Consider the following 19,290-nt stretch of genomic DNA (forward strand, 5'->3'; position numbering starts at 1 on the left):
AAAGCCAACTCCTAAAATTTGCCGATGATACCAAGTGTTTCATGCACATCTGTACTACATCTGACTACATCGCTCTGCAAGAAGATATCATCGCTTTATTTACTTGGTCCAGAGAGACAGATCTGAATTTTAATCTAAAAAAATTCGTACATTTATCATTTAAATGCAAGTTTGAAACCACCTACACCATTTCGGATATTACTATACCACATAATGACTCACACAAGGACTTAGGGCTCATATTATCTGAGAATCTAAGTTGGGACAAACACTACAAATCAATCTCTGCTCGTGCATACAAGGTATTGGGACTAATACGTCGTACTATTGCTTCTACCCATTCTGCTTCTACATTGGTCACATTATATATTTCAATGGTTCGATCTCAGCTGCTCTATTGCACCCAACTATGGCGTCCACACCTGATGAAAGACATTTTAACTCTCAAGCAAATCCAGCGCCGTGCCACTAAGTATCTATTAAATGATTACACCAGTAGTTACAAAACCCGTCTAGTAAAACTAAGGATCCTTCCTCTGATGTACCTGTTCGAGTTACAAGATATATTATTTGCAATCAAATCAATCAAGGTACAATCTAAACAGTTCAATATTCATGATCATATCAACTTCAGCTCAGCTAATACTAGATCCGGCACCAGCAACAAATTGATCATCCCTCATCATTTAAATAACGTATCTAGACATTCTTATTTCCATAGATTACCAACTCTCTGGAATGCCATGCCTATCCTTAACTTGGATCTAACGTTTCCTCTGCTAAAATCAAAACTAAAAACTTTTCTCTGGGATCATTTTATAACTAACTTTGAAGATAACAACAATTGCTCATTGCACTATCTCTGTCCTTGCTCAAGGTGCCACCAGTCACGTCCACCCACCTCAAACCTGAACTATACTTGTAGAATCTGTATGTATGTGTGTATATAAGTAAGTAAGTAAGTAGGTAAATAAGTAATGTAATGTAATGTACTTTCGCGGCTGTTGGTACATGTTACCAACAGACCTTTGGTGTGTTTACACCATAAAGCAATAAATAAATAATAAATAAATCTGTGAATGCTATCCCACTAGGGACCTGTGAGAAGGCTAAAGCCTAGTATATAATCTATGGCTAAAGCCTGTGAATCATAATACAGTAAACTTGTACAACCATATAAAGTAGTCTGTGATGGACATGCAAGAAATCGTGACAGACCAAACTCCGTATAACTCCGCGACCAAGACAAATGATTGGCAATGGAGGATTAACCGTTAAACTAGCTGTTAAAGAAGTGCATTAAATCTTCATGGAAGTGAGCTTAATGTCGTGAGTGTTTATTTTGACTTATGAGTTACACACCCCTTAGAAACACGTAAACAATGCATGGGCGTCAACCTCAAATTGACAAAGAAATGTCAAAATAGATGCCTAATTGCCTATCAAACTTATGTAAGACCTATTCTGGAGTATGTTGTGACAGTACGGGCTCTCCACACCCAGAGGAACATCGAAACTCCTAGTCGGTGCTAACCTCCAAGGGTATAGCGATGATGTACAGATCAATTGTAATGCAATGAATTAATAAGTTTTCAAGGATGTTTTAGATGCTGTCTCTTCGATTTCTTCTCCATGGTTTACCTGTCACAAAATGAACGTCTCTATCTCAATGGGTTTTGGTGGTAAGGATCCCATATCGGTGAACGGTACTCTAATCAAGGGGTAGTCACTACAATAGTCCTGTAGAACCATTTGCGACCGAGGTTAAGATTTTTGATTGATGAAAATGCACCTTGATTGCTTGATTTCATTTTACAATGTACCTTGATCCCTTGACATTCTAGCATAGAAGCCTCATAAATTCTCGGTTTGCTTACAAGTTAGCTTTCTAAGGTGCTTGATCGTCCTTTTTTAGGACGTCTTGATTGCTTGATTCAGTATAAAATAACCTCTTGATCGTTTGATTCGATTTTGATCCCGGTTGCAAATGGTTCTACAGGAGTATTGGTAGTGGCTAGTCCACAGGTGGCAAAGATTTCGTTGCAAAGCAAAACCAATTAGTCCGACAGAAGAAGGGGCTTTTTTGGCTGAACCTTGCAATATGATCTATAGTTTATTTTGTCACAAAATATTTCTCCATACTATGGACTAATCAAAACTACTTGCTGGACCTCCGTCAGCATTGGACAAATTGAGATATTAACTCAGGAAATTCTAGTATTGTGGTCATTCCATGTTATATTATCAGAGAAATTAAGATCAAAATTGGCACAAAGACAGTGAATCCTGAGACAAAGTCATACACCGAGTTTCATTTGATTCATTTGGTCACATTCCGTGTTATGCCTGTTTGCTGTACTGTAGGTATTTTACTGCATTTGTGATTGTGCATTACTTTTAATATTCAACTATACAAGTAATAGTTGTATCATGGGCCTGAGTGATTTGCCTGATATGTACTTGAGGGTGCAGGCCCAAGAACGTGGGTGTACATATCAGACAAATCACGAGGGCACGTGATACAACTGATATGTACCTTGCCAATTACAGGCTAAGAGCCCGTGGGCGATTAATCACCTAAACCAATATGAGACCGACCACTGAATTTAAATATATAGACCAACTTGTGAAATTCGATTATGGGTCAGCAGCAACTAATGTTGTGACTACGTTTGTTAACATGAACAGGCAAGTCCTAAGGGTATCACGGAAAAGTTAAATCAAGCAATTTTACTAGGATTTTCGAGTCACTACATCGTTTTACAGACTGTTTACAACATTTACTAAACATTTACATATAGGGGTAAGCTTTGCTGTAGAGTGTTTATCTTGAGTTACTCAAAAAGAAAAATGGGCGTGTCTGTATTTGAAAATGCAGTGAACATAGTACACGTTTCTCAACTCATAGGATAGCAAGGATGACAAATCACTTTCGTCTGAGTGCTGTAGGATGCAAAATCAGATGCATGGTTTTCATCATGTGACCAATAATAAATTTCCACAATCGATTTCAGCTTGAGTTTTTATAGAAAGAAATTGGCAGTACTGCTCCCACATCAAGGCCATGGTAAATTAAAATGTACCAGAACCAGCCATGGTTTAACTTAAATGTACCATGGCCAGCCAGGGTTTATAAGATATGTACCCTGAAATTTGCCTTTGAAGTTACATTAAAACTTGTATAATAGAATCTAAACCAAAACAGCCAAGCTGTACAAAAAGAGTGCAGCCCCCAAAAAGGCCAGGGGGCCTTTTTGGGGGCTGCACTCTTTTTTTACAGCTTGGCTGTTTTGGTTTAGTTGTATTGCAAGCCACAAAGTCAGCCATAAACTGGCTTTGGTGCTTCCTTTTAACTTGTTTTTTTTTTTTTCTTTACTACAGGAATTGTGGAACAAAAGAAGCACTTGTGTGTATAGCTTTTTGTCTGATTAAATATTTTTATATTTAACACTGAATGATTATCACATACTGTAGGTAATAAGGTGACTTCTTACATAACTGAACTGTAGCTGAAACTTTCATTGTTTGTAGCTGAACTCTTTTCAGGGTGACTTGTTTCTAGCTGAACTCTCTACATGGTGATTTATTTCCAGGACATAATTCTACAGGGTGATTTGTTTGTAGCTGATTCTCTATAGGGTAACTTGTTTCTAGCTGATATCTCTACAGGGTGACTTGTTCCCAGCTGATCTTTCTACAGGATGATTTGTTTGTAGCTGATCTCTCTACAGGGTAACTTATTTCTAGCTGAACTATTTACTGGGTGACTTGTTCCTAACTGATCTCTCTACATGGTGATTTGTTTCCAGCACCTATTTCTAATGGATGATTTGTTTGTAGCTGATCTCTATAGGGTAACTTGTATCTAGCTGATATCTTTACAGGGTGACTTGTTTCTAGCTGATCTCTCTACAGGGTGATTTGTTTCTAGCCAATCTCTATACGGGTTACTTGTTTCTAACTGATCTCTCTTAAGGGTGACTACTCTATTAGAGTATCTTGATCTCGCACTTGCTACACCAAGTTGGATTTCGTGTTATAACTCTGTGGCTTAAGTATGATTCTTCTACACCTTTCTAAGATGATTACTCTATCTGTACAGCGATTTTCAAAGCATTACTCCAAGCGGTTTTTCTGATAGGCATGGCAAGTAGTCATTTTTTATTAGCTAATCTCGATTGCATAATTGTTATACACTGTTGCTTTTTCGTTGTATCTTCGTGGTGTTTAGCTTGATTTCTTTCAAACCACAAAAGGTTTGAGGTTCAATAGTTTACCTATTCACCCACCGATTTTCAGCTTCTTCCCATAAGCAGTTTACCCTGACAACATATTGGTGTTATTTTTTGTGAATAATTGCTAATAACTCCTTCACTGATTATCATATTTCAGCCAAACTTGGTACCAAGATGCGCCTTTATACCCCCCCCCCCTTCTGTATCCCAAATTTCAAATTAAATCGGATGTGGCGTTCGCATTTTATGGCAGATTTTGTAAGTGTGCAAAAAAAGGAAGAAAAAAATGAAGAAAAGAAAAAAAAATGAAGAAACTAAGCCAATTTTTGAAGTCGCATATCTCGGGAACGCTTGAAGCAATTTCACTCAAATTTGGTATGTGGAGTACTGACGTTGGCGGACATATCCACAGCAAAAATCATCTCGTTTCATAAAGGCAGCAAGAGCTACAGAGGTGCAAAAATCGCATTTTCTTTCTTCCTGTCAATATACTCACGGTGTTGCACACCGGCTTCTTGGCCGCACGACACACTACCATGTGTCTTGATCACTGTATAATAGGTCATGTGTAATTATGTCAGTGTAATTATGTCAGTGTACACAATGACATTAACATGTTTAATGCAACCACCTCCTTAATAAGGCAGGCCCAAAGGCGACCGGAATGAACAGATTCACCGTTACTTTTATGCTTAGCAATTAAGTAAATTTGTAGTAGTTAAATTAATGTAATCTCATTAACTAAACGGTTTTTAGATATAAGTAAACAATGCAAGTTCTTTTCGACATCAGCTTGACTTGCTGCCTTGTTGACCTTGAATAGAAAGACTTTAAAGTTAATTCAAAACCAGCAACCAAGTAATTGCTGCAATGATGAAAAGTGATTAGATTACAGCTACACATTTTAGACTAACACTTTTAGTTTATAGCTCTGAACGATACAGTTACAGTGCCACTGCCACCCTTTTTACAGCTTGACTGTTATGGATTTGTTGGAACCGAGCACTGTCCCAATCTACCACTACATTTCATAGAACATTGTATATATGCAACACATGTGCAAACACTGTACAAACAGAATGCAGAGTCAACATGTACTGTTATGAAGTATTTGTAAACCCAAGTTTGTACTGCATCATGATCTGTTACTAACCAAACCACCCACGTACATATGGCATGCCATTGCTGACCCCAGTGCTGTTGAATCAATGCCAATAAAACATTAGTGGAGCAAATAGGTGGCAGCAGGGAAGACTTTTAATTCAATTTTTTTAATGTCAAATGTTTTTATATAAACAACGACTGAAAAACATGCTTGCAATATAATGTGATGGATGCTTTAAATAGCTGTGCGTGCGTGCGTGTGTGAGAGAGACCTTTCTTGTAAATTTGATCACAAATTGACTGGTATGTTGAATACTACTATATCATTGAAAGTTCTCTCTTGCATACTAAATTGCAAGGTTAGCAAAATGCTCATGCAAGAGGAGCAGCCAGCAAGTGTAACATACCTTAAAGAATTTGGTTTGATGGCCATTTTAGTCAAAATAGCAAACAGTGCTGTATATGAGACATAACTTCAGTGCAAACTGCAGGGGGCAGTTTTAGGGGGAACCCCCCCCCCTTTGTGGCTGGGCTTACTTCAGAACAGCTGTCCAGCCCTTGGCAACTAGATTCTTCCTTAACTACAACTACTGTATAAACCCATAGGATATAACACACGAATCATACTCACCAATGCTCATCTGCTAACTGATACTTTCACTATTCTTGCAGTAAAACTCAAGGATCACAAGTATAAGATTGATATACTCTAATAGAACAGTCATCTACTCTAATAGAATATTCAGTTGAAACATTAAACAAGATGCTAGCTCTGTAATTTATTTATTTTTAGGATGCAATTTATCCAAACCTGTCTACAATTAGAGATGTTACAGTATCTTTACAAATTTATGTCAACCCCCCCAACTTAGAGTACTGTTCTCCACCCCTGTTAATTCTTGTTATTGACATAACAGTAAACCTTCCAAGACCACAGAGCAAACAGAATAGGATATAGAAGGTGATGGTAATAGTGAATGAAGGAGAAATGCCAAGTAGCTATGATGAAGCAACGAGTTGATAAACGGACTAGCTAAATACTTGAAGCTAGCCATAAAGATTCAGTAGACCAATCTATCATAGCTAACTACAGAACTATTGGTGAAACATGACATATTACAGTAGATCAGAAACTCTGTAAAATGTGTTTTAAACATCAAGTTTTATTAAATTTCAAGCATTGTAAAATTAAAACCTTGACCCCTGTATCTAAGTCCTACTACCACTGGAAACCCCATTCTAAAAATCCTAGGTCCACGTCCACCCCTGAAGGGAATAACATGATCTATTTACCGTACATAATAAATTGATGAAGAACATAAATAACGTGTGTAGCCTAGCTGTTCCTTTCTTTCATTGTACTAGAGGCTCTCTGTAATACAGTGGAACTCCTCTATTGTGAACACCTTATAGGACTTCACTAAAGTGCCAAAATTTGTCCTGCTAGCATTTATACAAATAGGACCATTGGCAAATACCCTGATTATCAAGGTGTCCTCATATTTCAGGGTGGTTCAACTGTTTAACTTACATAGGTGGTACAAGAGGCAGCTACTGTTGTATTGCATCATTGCATGTATATACCTTATATGAGGCAGAACTTTCTTTTTTTTTTTTTTTTTTTTTTTTTTTTTGAAATAAGGTAAATTAGATAATAGTGGAACAGATATGAAGAACCTGAGCACCATGTAGGCAGTTAATAATCTTATATACTTGCGGCTAGTAGCAAGTACTATAATAATTATTATAGTTGTTTGCACTTTCATTTGACAATTAATCTACTTACAGGTATACTTCTTTAAGCCTATAAATAATGCAGAATCTATCTTTAGCACAATGTTATGGTGAGATTTTGAGCATTATTAATACTGTACCTCATAAATCATTTGCACTTTAGCTAGAGAATGGATGTATGTATTAGCTTTTCCAAAGTGGGGAAGCCAAAAAGAGTCAAACCATTATCACCAGAGAGTCAAGAGACACTTGATTCTATCATCATGGCACAATGAGAAGCATTTGAAAAGATCAGAGTTATTAAAGTATTTTATGTTGAAATCCCTATCAGGAAATTTTAGTGCTTTTGTAATTAAATACCTGGTATTAGAGTTATTATTCATTTTGTTCTCTCGGGTCTAAAAGTAATGGTAGCTTTTATAGTATAGTTATCAAGCTGAAACAAACGTAAGCTAACTAAAGTCAAGAGAGCAAGCGATGACAGTTATTGAGACATATGTACATACTATGGTATGTATAATGATACCTTCAAGAATTAATGGGACTATTTAATTGTTCAGTTTTTTTTCTGACATCAATTGCAATACAAATGGTCAGGTTATCAAGTAATTTTGGGTAAAACTTAACCCACAAAAGCTATTTTGTAAAATTGGCATGGTTGCTATGCAGCTAAGTAAACTTTGGTTGCTATGAATGTTGACACCTGTCCAGCAGGTGGAATATTGTTTTAGGTGTACAGAACAATCCAAAGCATCATTTAAATAAACTATACAAACTTCACCCTGCTGTCTGCTGGAGTCACCAATCAGATTTGTGAATCTCTCTGACATAAGGTATTCTCTGGGTCTTTGGTTAGTAAAAGAGATGTGAATCACCTTCCTGCATGTATGAGATACATGTAATTACCATAGAATAGTGTACCGTATACATAGATGAGTAAATGTGGCAAAATTTGGAGGAAATTTTTTGTAGCTAAGCAATTATCATTTGCATAATGCTGGCTAATCTACTTTGGGAAAAGTTTCATAGCAGTGGAATAATCTACAAAATCTATGAAGCTCTTTGCTTCAAATTTTTCACATATCGGCATGCATTAAAGTGAAGGATATTGTGTTGCAGCTCTGTAGTTTTTTGATTGAGGAGCTATTGAATTGAGATCCTTATGCACCCAGCAAAATAGCAGTATTCTATGTCTTCATCACTAGCTCCGTTTGCCATTGAACAATGAAATTGTTTGATAGTCCTGACCTCGTTACTATCACATTCTATGTCAAACCGTACCATTGTGAGAATTCCAATCCGCATTTCTACTTTACCAGGTGTGCACTGGCGGGTAATGTGTCATGTGTGTACAATCAGAAGACAAATGCCGAGTTTGACAGAACATGTACATTATTCAAGATTTGACTCCATATATTAACTGGTATTAGCCTTCTCACAGGTCTCTGGTGGTCTATCACTTATGGGATGACATTCCAAGAGAAATATTGTTGATAATAATGAACAGTCATCATTATAATTATACTCATGAAACTGTATCAAATTACACTCCACCCAAATCACCTGTGGTATATAGTTGTTCATAGTTATACAGAAAGTCTAAAACAAGTATTTTTACAAACCAAAGTGTTTTCATGAATATCCCACAGTTCACTAGTTTTGTATTGCGACTATTGAGGCTTACACAAAATTCTATGCAATGTATGTGATACTTTAAAGTAGTACTGAAAGTGTTTCCGAGCTGCTTTAAGACTTGGTCCTAATGTATTTACGTATGTTATGTTTTGGAAAATCACTGCATATTCTTTTCTGTATCTTTCCAGGTGGTAGTAAAGTTGTTACGATGTGTCCTAGAAGGTGTCTTGAAGTCTTGTTGCAGTCCCAAACAGTTGGTACTAAATACTCTGGGACTGTCACTGGCTGTATCTGGAGTTTTCCGGTTTTGGATACCACTTGAGCCATTACTGGTACTATTTCATGTGAATCCACAAGTGTTGCTGCTCTTCAACTGGACTACCTGCATATTGCTTGAGAGTTACTCAGTGGGTATTTTTCAAGTGCCATGGAGTCATATAAAGCTGAAGAATATGTCTAAACTACGTCTGGGTGCGATCATTGTCATGATCTCAATGGGACTAACCTGTGTGTGCTCAATGTGGCAGATGTGTGTTGATGTGGGTAACTGTGTGTTAGAGTCAGGATATTCCTGGATGGATGTCCCCCTGCTACTGGCCATGGTCAGTGCAATGATGCACTCTATAGTGCTAGGTGAATTATAATATATATACCTCAAATCCTTTGAACATGTAACTCCTAAAACTACCATATTTTAACTGGACAGTTGCATCTTCCTTATGTACCACTAGGATTAGGAAAGGCCACTGCAACTTTGTGTGGGGGTAACTAATAGCCAAGATGGTGGGTATAATAGGGAGTCACAGATACACTTAGCCAACTAAAGTGAATTGACTTTTCTATTGCTGTTGTTGTTGTTGTGCATGTGTGTTTGTGTAAAATAATTCTGTTATTCCCTAGTATTATTCTATTCTTGCCTAGCAGCAGGCAGTAATCGCAGGGGCATAGGAAAGGTCTTTGGGAAACCGCTCTTTTCTAAGTGCACAACAGGAACCAATTATTGTACAAAAATATACTAGTTTGGCAGTACAAAACTAGTGAGTAACAATGAGAAGCACACTGACACAACAATTCTAGTGTCAATTGAAACCACCAAAGGATTCTCTAATAGAGCATACATATAGATAGTGTTAATGAACTTATTAAAACAAGAAGGGACTGTTGGAAAATGATGGAGACTATGGTCTTCTATCCTGAGGGAAAGGACCAGTACATAGCAACTTACATTACATTATAAATGTAGGCCATGCATGCAAAACTGAGTGTAAATGCATACTACAACATGCCAGCTAGTCTGCAGGTTTTTTGGCCATGGGATAAAAATAGACATTTTGTTCATGTCACTTTGTTGTACAAAATGCACCCTTAATGCTCTTATTTGGATTGAAATTAATATTTGATTGTTTAAGTCATTCTGTTCAGTTTTGTCATTGCATGCATGTAAGTGTATCCCCAATAGGACCATATTTACACCTTCAATGGTAGCCACACTTGAGTGGTACCACTTGAAAATAAGGTCATTTTCAAGCATCAAGTGGTTGTCAATTCCAATAGTCACCACATCGATTTTGTGAATTAAGGTAGTAAATGCCATGGCAATTAATGAAGTAAATATGTTATATATCATTTCACTGTACTAGTTTGCATATGAAATACAACAATCTGTTGAATTTTGAACCATTTAAATGTTCAAGGCCTCTCAGTGGCTGGGGATGTACCCAGACTCCTCACCACTACCAACCCCACCCCACATCAGTGATCCAATCCTGCTGTTAAAACCCACCCTTTTGAAAAACTTGGCTACACCTGCGTGACCTGTGCCCTACCAAATCAAACCAACCTAACATCATTCAACATGTCTTTTGTCACCTTATAACGAGTTGCAATTTCCTTTTTTTTTTTGGCAGTTTAATTTCATAATTCATCTGTTCAAAGGATTTAATGTGTTCTGGTTATATGCTGCTCCAGTTTGTTATCCTTAATTATACCATAGGACTGTGTGTTCCAGTTCAAGCTATTGTTGTATCGATGGAGTGTAACAAGGAAATTCCCAACGTTAGTTTTAAACAACGTGGTGTCACACTGTTAACTGCTCACATCTGGTTGTTCATCCATTTCATCTACCTCTGTGTATACTACTCTTCCTACCACTCTCTGTTACATGTTTTGGCCATTCTGTATCGTTTCTGCTGTACTGCCTGGATGATCATCTACTGCTATCCTGACCTAACTCGTTCTTGTTATTACTGGTTAAAGACACAACTACCTGACAGCTTTAGGCCAGTTCTGCGTGTGATAGTCAGGGACAACTATCTGAGTATCAAAGTGTGGAGGAATGTTAGAAGAGTGATCAGCCTGAGAACAAGTGAAAATGCTCGTGATATTGATGAAAGCAACTTTAAAGGTGCAGTCAGTGGCTTATTTACAGTATGGATGGAAATCATCAAATACATTGTGCTTGATGTTCTTATGGATCTGGCTACACTGCTATCATTTGTTATTTCATCAGGTAACCTCATCTGTGTATTATAAACATGTTTATAGATTTGTTTCTATCCAGCAATAGTCTATATTCTTTTGAGAGAGTACCTACTAGCCACTGCTTTAGCTGGTATACTTATTGTGGGTATATGTTATGGTGTAAGACATGTACATGAGCAAGATCATCTTGTGTATGGGGAATTTGAATTTGAACAACAGTCTTTTTACAAGAAATATCATGCTATTAATGACGATGGACAAACAGTTTTAACACAAAAAGCAGTTCTAATTTTTGTGTTTACAATGAGTAAGTACAACTGTCAATAGAAAAGATTTATTCACAAATATCTCTCCTGACAGCAATGGTATTCATTGTACTGCAACAGAGTCTGGAAGCTGTTCTAATAGGTGGTATGGTTACTATTACAATGTACTGCATTTTGTGGTGCTATGAAGTATACAGACAAAGGAAAATGCTTCTAGCTACACCTCCCATTCAAGATTGGCGCATGTGTAGCGAGTCTGAAGATTTTGAAAGTCAGAAATTTTCAAGAGTGTGTGGACTGGCTTTTTGTCATCAATGTTACGAAATTCACTCTATCAGTAATGATGATCCACTCACGGCCTGTATTCATCCACACGCTACTGAATCTTTTTATTTATGTTAAATAGTAAATCATGCATTAAAATTATTTATTGCCTATATAGCTCACAAATGACACACCTTGTTTATATATTTTATATTTTATGTACTATACCATTTTTAGCTAGCTACATACATGTATATCATTTATCTTTGGCAATTACCAAGTTATTTTATGTACTTGTGGTCATACAGATATCTGCATGAGCAAGTCAGATAAAGTCCGGCTGCTACTGCTATATAGCTATAGGATGTTTACAGAAACTTTCATTTAGTCAGTACTATGTATATAGCTAGCTGAATTTCTTTAGCTTTTGAGACATGCACACCAGTAAGTAGAATATACGTGAGGACAGAATATAAGTGCCTCTTTAGCCTGTAAATAATAACCTATCAAAATAAGTTTTTAACTTTGCATGTACATTGTTACTTGTGGTCAAGAGATATTAGCTAGCTGTATGGATTTGCTGTTTGGGGAAAATCTGCATGCTTGATAAAATGTCTTTCTGCCAGCATTTCAGTATAATGTGCAAATCCAGGGTCAATTCATGGCAGAAATTGTAAATTACTTTGTGAAACATGTCAACTATCTTTATGTTTGAGTAACTATACTAACCAAGCATACATAGCTACCAGAAATTTCATACTGTTATCCTATAGCTAGCATGATATTTTAACCAAGAAAACTGTATTTATCGCCTTTTTTTTCCCTTTATGGCACCCCTTTCCTTCTTTGTGACATCTCTGCTCTGGAAAGAATCCAACGCCATGCATGTTAGCAACTTCTATTATATTCTTAACAATTATGTGTCTGACTACAAAACATTAACTTAACACTAATCTTTAATTGTGACATATATTCTTCATCGAAAATCAATTCAGCATCCATCAACTCCCTTTTGATATCAACAACTATCTATGTCAACTTCTGTCACCATCCTACACCAGTAACAAACTTGAATACAATTAATTATTATAGGAAAATGCAAGTAGATATACATAAATTATAAAATAAGCACTTGTAAACATAATTTTTAATAGTTAGCTATAATTGTAAGTTTTACAAACGATTGTATTGCTGTGGACACAACTGAGTTACCTTCAGACCATGAATGCAGGTTCTGCACACCTGCATTTAAAAAGTAATATAAAGCCGAAGGCTAGGTTCCCACAAACTATAGCTATATAACATCATGTCTCCTGTTTTAGAGCATGGATCAATGGGCATATAGGGAGTCGTTTCTTTACAATTTAGACCACTTCTGTAAGTTTACAGAAGGAACATTTAGTTTGGCAGCACAAAACAAAAGTGAGTATGTACATGATTAACAGCTGCAGTACAGTGCAACTTTTATAGTAACATTTATCCCTTAGGAAAGGATTTACAGAGGGGACATGAGAATGTTCTATATAATAGAGCAATCAAGTATACTCTAATAGAGCATTCATGTAAATATCCACATATGAAAGGAATCATTGTTGGAAATGATGACTGAACAAAAATGTGTAACTGTGACACTTTGGAGGATTGAACCCAGGACCTCTGGTGTTGGTCTTCAGGGTTTTTCATATCCATTGGGGAAAGAATATTTCCAGACCAGGAAAAGGGAGAACAACAAACTATGCAAAACAAAGCACACTACAGTATACTGATTCACAGTACCTACGGTATTCTATCTATCACTTGAATTTGATTATGTCATTAGTAGTCTACAATAGATTTGCTACATTGATTGATGTAGCCATCAGCTACTAGCTAGTTGTTAATTAATACCGACACCATAGGTACTTAGCAGTTGGGCTGGTTCAGAAAAACACCCTCTGTAAAGATAGGTCATGTACATTAGAAATTCTCTAATGGAACAAGTGACATTAGAAATAACATGCATAGTAGCTACATACATCATAAATCCACCAGACTACAGTGACATGCAGCTGCTAAGTGAGGGAAAGAGCACGAGATTACACGGAGGTGGAAGCCCTAGTGTGTATTATTGGAAAATTATTCGGTTGATATAGAAATCATCTTTCAAGTTCCATGGAGTCACCTAAAGTTGGAGAATATTTCTAAACCACGTCTGGTTGCAATCATTGCTATGACCTAGTGTGTGTGTGTGTGTGTGTGTGTGTGTGTGTGTGTGTGTGTGTGTGTGTGCTCAATGTGGCAGATGTGTGTTGATGTACAGACCTCTGTGTTAGAGTCAGGGTACTACTGAGTAACAATCCCTCTGCTACTGGTCATGATCAGTGCAATGGCACACTCTGCCTAGTGCTAGGTGAGTTACATACATAATGATCACAGGTTTGTGTGTTCCAATTCAAGCCATCATAGTACCACTGTACTGCAACAAGGGATTCCCAACATTGGCTTCAGACGACGTCACACTGTTAATTGCTCGTATCTGGCTGTTCATCCATTTCATCTACCTCTGTGTATACTACTCTTCCCATCACTCTCTAGTACATGTGCTGGTCATTCTCTATATATCGTTTTTGCTGTACTGCCTGGATGATGATTTACTGCTATCCTGACCTCACCTATTTTACCTACCACTGGTTGAAGAGACAACTACCTGACAGAATTAGACCAGGTCTTCACATGACACTGAGGGACAACTATCTATGCGAAAAAGGTTTGGAGAAATATTAGAAGAATAGTATATCAAAGGATGCATGCAAATGATGATGTTGATGGGAACAACTTTCAAGTTGTAGTTACTGGCCTTTGCTCTGTGTGGATGAACATTATCAGATATGCTGTACATGATGTCATTAAGCTGATTGTTGCTAACATCAAGGTGTTGGTATTATCAATGTTGATGTATCATACAACAACCTGCTACCTTGCCATTCTAGTTTTTGTTTTAATGATAGCAATAAATATGTATCTAACTGACGTTGATCAAAACCATTCAACTTCCACTGATATTGATAGTCAACCTATGGATGAAATATTTGAGCTACAACCTCCTATCCAGTGTACCAACAATGAATTAATTTGTTTAATATATTTTATTCACAGACCAGTTATTCAACCTATGGACGAAATATTTGAGCTGCAACCTCCTATCCTGTGCACTGACAATGAAATGATTTATATAAAGTATTTTATTCACAGACCAGTTATAACTCGATGATTGTTCTTTTTATATTTTTTATAACTTTTTTGTAAAAGTAATCGGTTTATATATATATATACATGTAAGGTATGTGCTGCTTTGATGTGAATTAACATGTACAGCTATATTAATGTGATAGCATCTGCGTGTTTATTGATACAATATATTATGTGCTGTGTAGCTATTATTATAGCAGGAATATTAATGACGTAAGCATCATGCTAGCTAATTAATGTAGCTCCATGCTTCTCCATTTTTTACAGTGGAATTCCCTCCAGCTTCAGTAGTCCACATACGTACAGTTTGAGTGAAATTACCTATGGCATTCTCTGAGTCATTGAGGTTTGCACATTTTTTTCTGTTTCTTTTGCTCACAAACTCTGTCATAAAATGCAAATGACTTCACTCTAAAATTTTGACCCAAAAGGCAAAATTTGGTATATACAAACTTTGGTGTAAATCAAGCACAGACACAGGGATAATTCACATAAAAAATACATACAGTAATAGTTGTGATATCTACAGGGATGCTTAAATATAAGCTTACATTGATTATTGATTGATAATCACATGGTGACTTAGTTTGTCATACTTACAGATCACATGGCTTGTTTTTGTAATGCACTGTCAATCCAATAGTATGGAGTGACTCTGTTGGTAACTGATGTTACCAGAGTAATAAATGCCCTATTGCATAACAACAATGTGGTTGCTAGGTAACCATTGCTAAGGTAAAAGTCCATAACAACGGTTGCTATGCAAGTATTGCTAAGTGTGATTAGCCTTTTGCAGTGGTTATTTTGTGACAGTTGCCATCGTTGTCGGATGAAGGGTGGTCACTATGTTATTGATTTATTTGCAAATGGTAGATCAGACAAATTACATACTAATATTATTGTTTGTATAGGTAATCAAACACAATAATTATACAAGTAACAGTCAAAATTGTACGAGGTGAAGCCATGTGCAATTTTGGCTGCTATTAGTACAATTATTCCCTAATTGCACTAAAATGTGTGCGATTTCCTACTAATAACAGCTCCAGAGTTGTAACACAAACCAGAACGTGTGTACCAACAAGCACACATTTGAGATATTCTGATAGAACAATTGCATCGAATAAAAGCATTCAGCACAATTATATATAAAAGAAATACAAGCTACAAAAAAATAAAACATTTTGCTATGCAAGGCCAGGCCATATAAAAACTGGCTTTATTACAAAAAGAGGTAGTGGCTAAAAATGGAAAACTTTAATGAACTGAGTCAACTAGGCCATGGCACTATCCAGTGCCTTTGTGAATAGTAGATTAGTAGATTCAATAACCTCATTTCTGCAGGATCATAATTAAGTATTCACTGGTTCTTTTCCAGCTGTGATGAACTAGTTATGAGCTACATCAGCTAGTCCTGTGGTAGTTTCGTAAAGTCAATTTTGCAAAACACATCTTCAAGCAACTTATGCATAATGACATAAAGTGTCACACTGTATTGTGTACTCAGATGCTTCCCTACAGTTACACTTTGCCTGATCAGAATCATCTTTTCTAGTTTGACCCAGGTATTGCATGCATGGGAGCAGTGGTATAAAATGTCATAATAATTATAATGTATGCACACACCAATTCTAATCAAGTACGGTGGTGTTGTAATTGTAAGGAATTTCCATTAGAGTTTCAGTTATATATTGTGTTGTAGAGTTCCAAAAATATAAAGTTATAGTCATTAATATTGTTAACAGTAAGTCAAACCATAATGTTGTATTATTATTGTGTACTATTGTTATTAATTTTGTTGCTGTTACGTAAGAATTAGTTTGTAGCTCTAATAACTACTAAGTAGCACTCATTACTTCAGTGTTAAGGTTAATTTTGCTCGTATAATAACTATCCTGCTTCACATTCTTTAACTGCAGGTGCATATTTGCACACGTTCCGAGACCTCAACCTACGAAGTGACATCTGAGGCTAAAATGATATATGCATACGTAAGAGTGGCATACTCCTCTGTGCAAATTGTAAATGTGGAATGTTTTATAGCTTATAAGTTTGGTTTTGTATTTTTACATATAGATTTTAGTGACATGAGAAGCTATTTTTTGTCATGAAATGCAATGCACAAGATAGACAACTATATGAGATAACTATACCGAAATGAAATGCATGTGTTCCTCGCATGTAACACGTGAGAGCTACTGTCCATATGTAGCTACTTTGAGTTTTAAGATTATGTCGCATCATAATAATGTATCTGGATTTTGAAGGCACATAGAGTTTAGAACATTTTGCTAGGCAGGTGTCTAATTGTCAACAATAAAGTGATGATGTAGTGTTTTGTGTCCAGCATGGAGTATTCTGTTATATATATATATATATATATTATTGTAAGGTAACTAATTAATGTTACTGAAATAAATTACTCAGAAAGTCTTTAACTCTGTTTTGAATTAACTGCTATGGACTGTTACAGGTCTTGTGCAGCTTTTAAAGCTCAGTTTTGCATATAAAAGTTTATTTGTACTTAAGCAGCTATTCCATATGATCTTTTTTATGACCTCAGTGGTATTCTGTTGTAAATGAAGTCAAAAGTGCATTGCTAAAATCTTTTCCAGTGTTATAATTTTCCTAGTGTTACAAAAAAAGATAGAATTCTCATTGTTATTAATTGTAGTGTTGAATTAAAATTAATTTTAAGCTGCTAGAAAAACTATTTTTGATTTAGCTATTGTGTAACAATATAACAACAGAAAACAGGTGCTTTAACCCATTGAAATGAAGTTTCATGCATACGCATCTGATAAAAACTTTACTGACGAGTTAAGGATGATTATTAAGATTGTGAAAAGTGAAGAATATAGTCATTTACTTTCCAGAAACCTACCAGGTAGAAAATTGGTTTGTATATCGTCATTTTTGCAGCACCTTTTTGTCTATATTTTCTTTATTATTCTTATGACTGTTGGAATAATAGCAACAGTGTATTAAATTCCATTTCAATACTTTTGATTGGCTATTTGCTAGGTCCTGGGAAGGCTAGCTATAGGTGGGTTTCCATAAAGTGGAGTTTTTAATTGTACGTGCAGTACTACTCATCCACTAATTCTGTTCTGAAGTTTCTGTTCAGAGTAGTGAATTTGTTTATATATGCATATGAACTTTCATGCATATGTAACTTTGTGCTTCTCCAAATAGAAACATTTTTGCAGTGAAATTTGTAGTCCACATGCAGTTTGAGGGAAATTGCCTATGGACATTCTTGAGATTGATTGATTGATTGTTAATTAGCTATGCTCACAGCATTCATACTAGCCGTTCTTCCATGCTGGAGTGTTACATATACAACATACCATAGCAACAACAACAATTACATACACATAGTACAATACACAAACACACACACACACATAAAAAACAAAGCAAGACAATTAGTAAACAAACAAACAAACAAACAAAAAAGGAAACATAAACAAGGAAGAAATTGTATAAAAATAATTAACCAGAAATCAAAGAAACAAACAAATGTTCATGAAATCATATGGGGTAGCTAGACTCTGTCAAATTAGCCAGGAGACATAGTTGCCTATGTGGCAGAATTGTCTCCCAACCATTGAAGTGAGCCATTGAAATTTGCACATTATTTCTGTTTCTTTTGCACACAAAATTATCAAACTCTGTCATAAAATGCAAACATGTTATTTATAATGACCTTAAAATATGGCACTCTTAATTTTTGATCCAAAGGCAAAGTTCGGAAAGTAGCTAGTGACTTTGGTATAAATCAAGCACAGACATGATGATCATTCACATAATAAAATTAACATATACAGTAATAGTTGTGATATCTACAGAGTTGCTTAAATAATAAGCTTAGGTTAATAATCACACAGTACAGTAACCCCTTTGTTCTCAGGTAATGTTAAAAGTGTTCAGATATATACAAAGCTCTGTTGAAATACTTTAATAGAACATACACCTGTACTAAAAAATACTCTAATAGAACAGTCATTTCAAATTTTGCATAAATGAGGTTGGATAACTGAGTATTTCATTCTAATAGTAGGTAGTGCAAGAAATCACATGGATTGTTATTGCAATTGCACTGTTAATCTGATGGTATGAAGTGACAACTGATGTTGCCCATGCCTATTGTATAACAACAATGTGGTTGCTAAGTAGTCACAAGTAATAGTCAAAATTGTGTGAGGTGAAGTCATGTGCAATTTTGGCTGTTATGAGTACAATTATTTGCTAATTGCACAAAAAAATTTTGTAATTACCTACCATGCTTCATGCTGATTAATCCGACAACTATAACAACTAACAGAAATTCAAAAAAAAAA

General features: G+C 35.9%; 1 protein-coding gene across 3 annotated transcripts; it reads left to right on the forward strand.

Annotated features, from left to right (window-relative positions):
* The first annotated feature begins 1,159 nt into the window (after positions 1-1,159).
* Positions 1,160-12,022, forward strand: LOC136260787 (uncharacterized). 3 transcript variants are annotated; one of them, XM_066054651.1, is made up of 6 exons: positions 1,207-1,315; positions 1,370-1,452; positions 8,897-9,341; positions 10,702-11,217; positions 11,269-11,496; positions 11,550-12,022. In XM_066054651.1, the coding sequence occupies exons 2-6, from the start codon at positions 1,387-1,389 to the stop codon at positions 11,855-11,857; spliced, it is 1,563 nt and encodes a 520-aa protein (XP_065910723.1). In that variant the 5' UTR covers positions 1,207-1,315; positions 1,370-1,386; the 3' UTR covers positions 11,858-12,022. The 3 variants fall into 3 exon arrangements, with proteins under 3 accessions (XP_065910724.1, XP_065910723.1, XP_065910725.1); XM_066054652.1 differs by lacking the exon at positions 1,370-1,452 and having other exon boundaries at positions 1,160-1,315; XM_066054653.1 differs by lacking the exons at positions 1,207-1,315; positions 1,370-1,452 and adding an exon at positions 1,525-1,542.
* Positions 12,023-19,290: the final 7,268 nt, after the last annotated feature.

Source organism: Dysidea avara, chromosome 7 (assembly GCF_963678975.1).
Source record: "Dysidea avara chromosome 7, odDysAvar1.4, whole genome shotgun sequence".
NCBI classification, from domain to species: Eukaryota; Metazoa; Porifera; class Demospongiae; order Dictyoceratida; family Dysideidae; genus Dysidea; species Dysidea avara.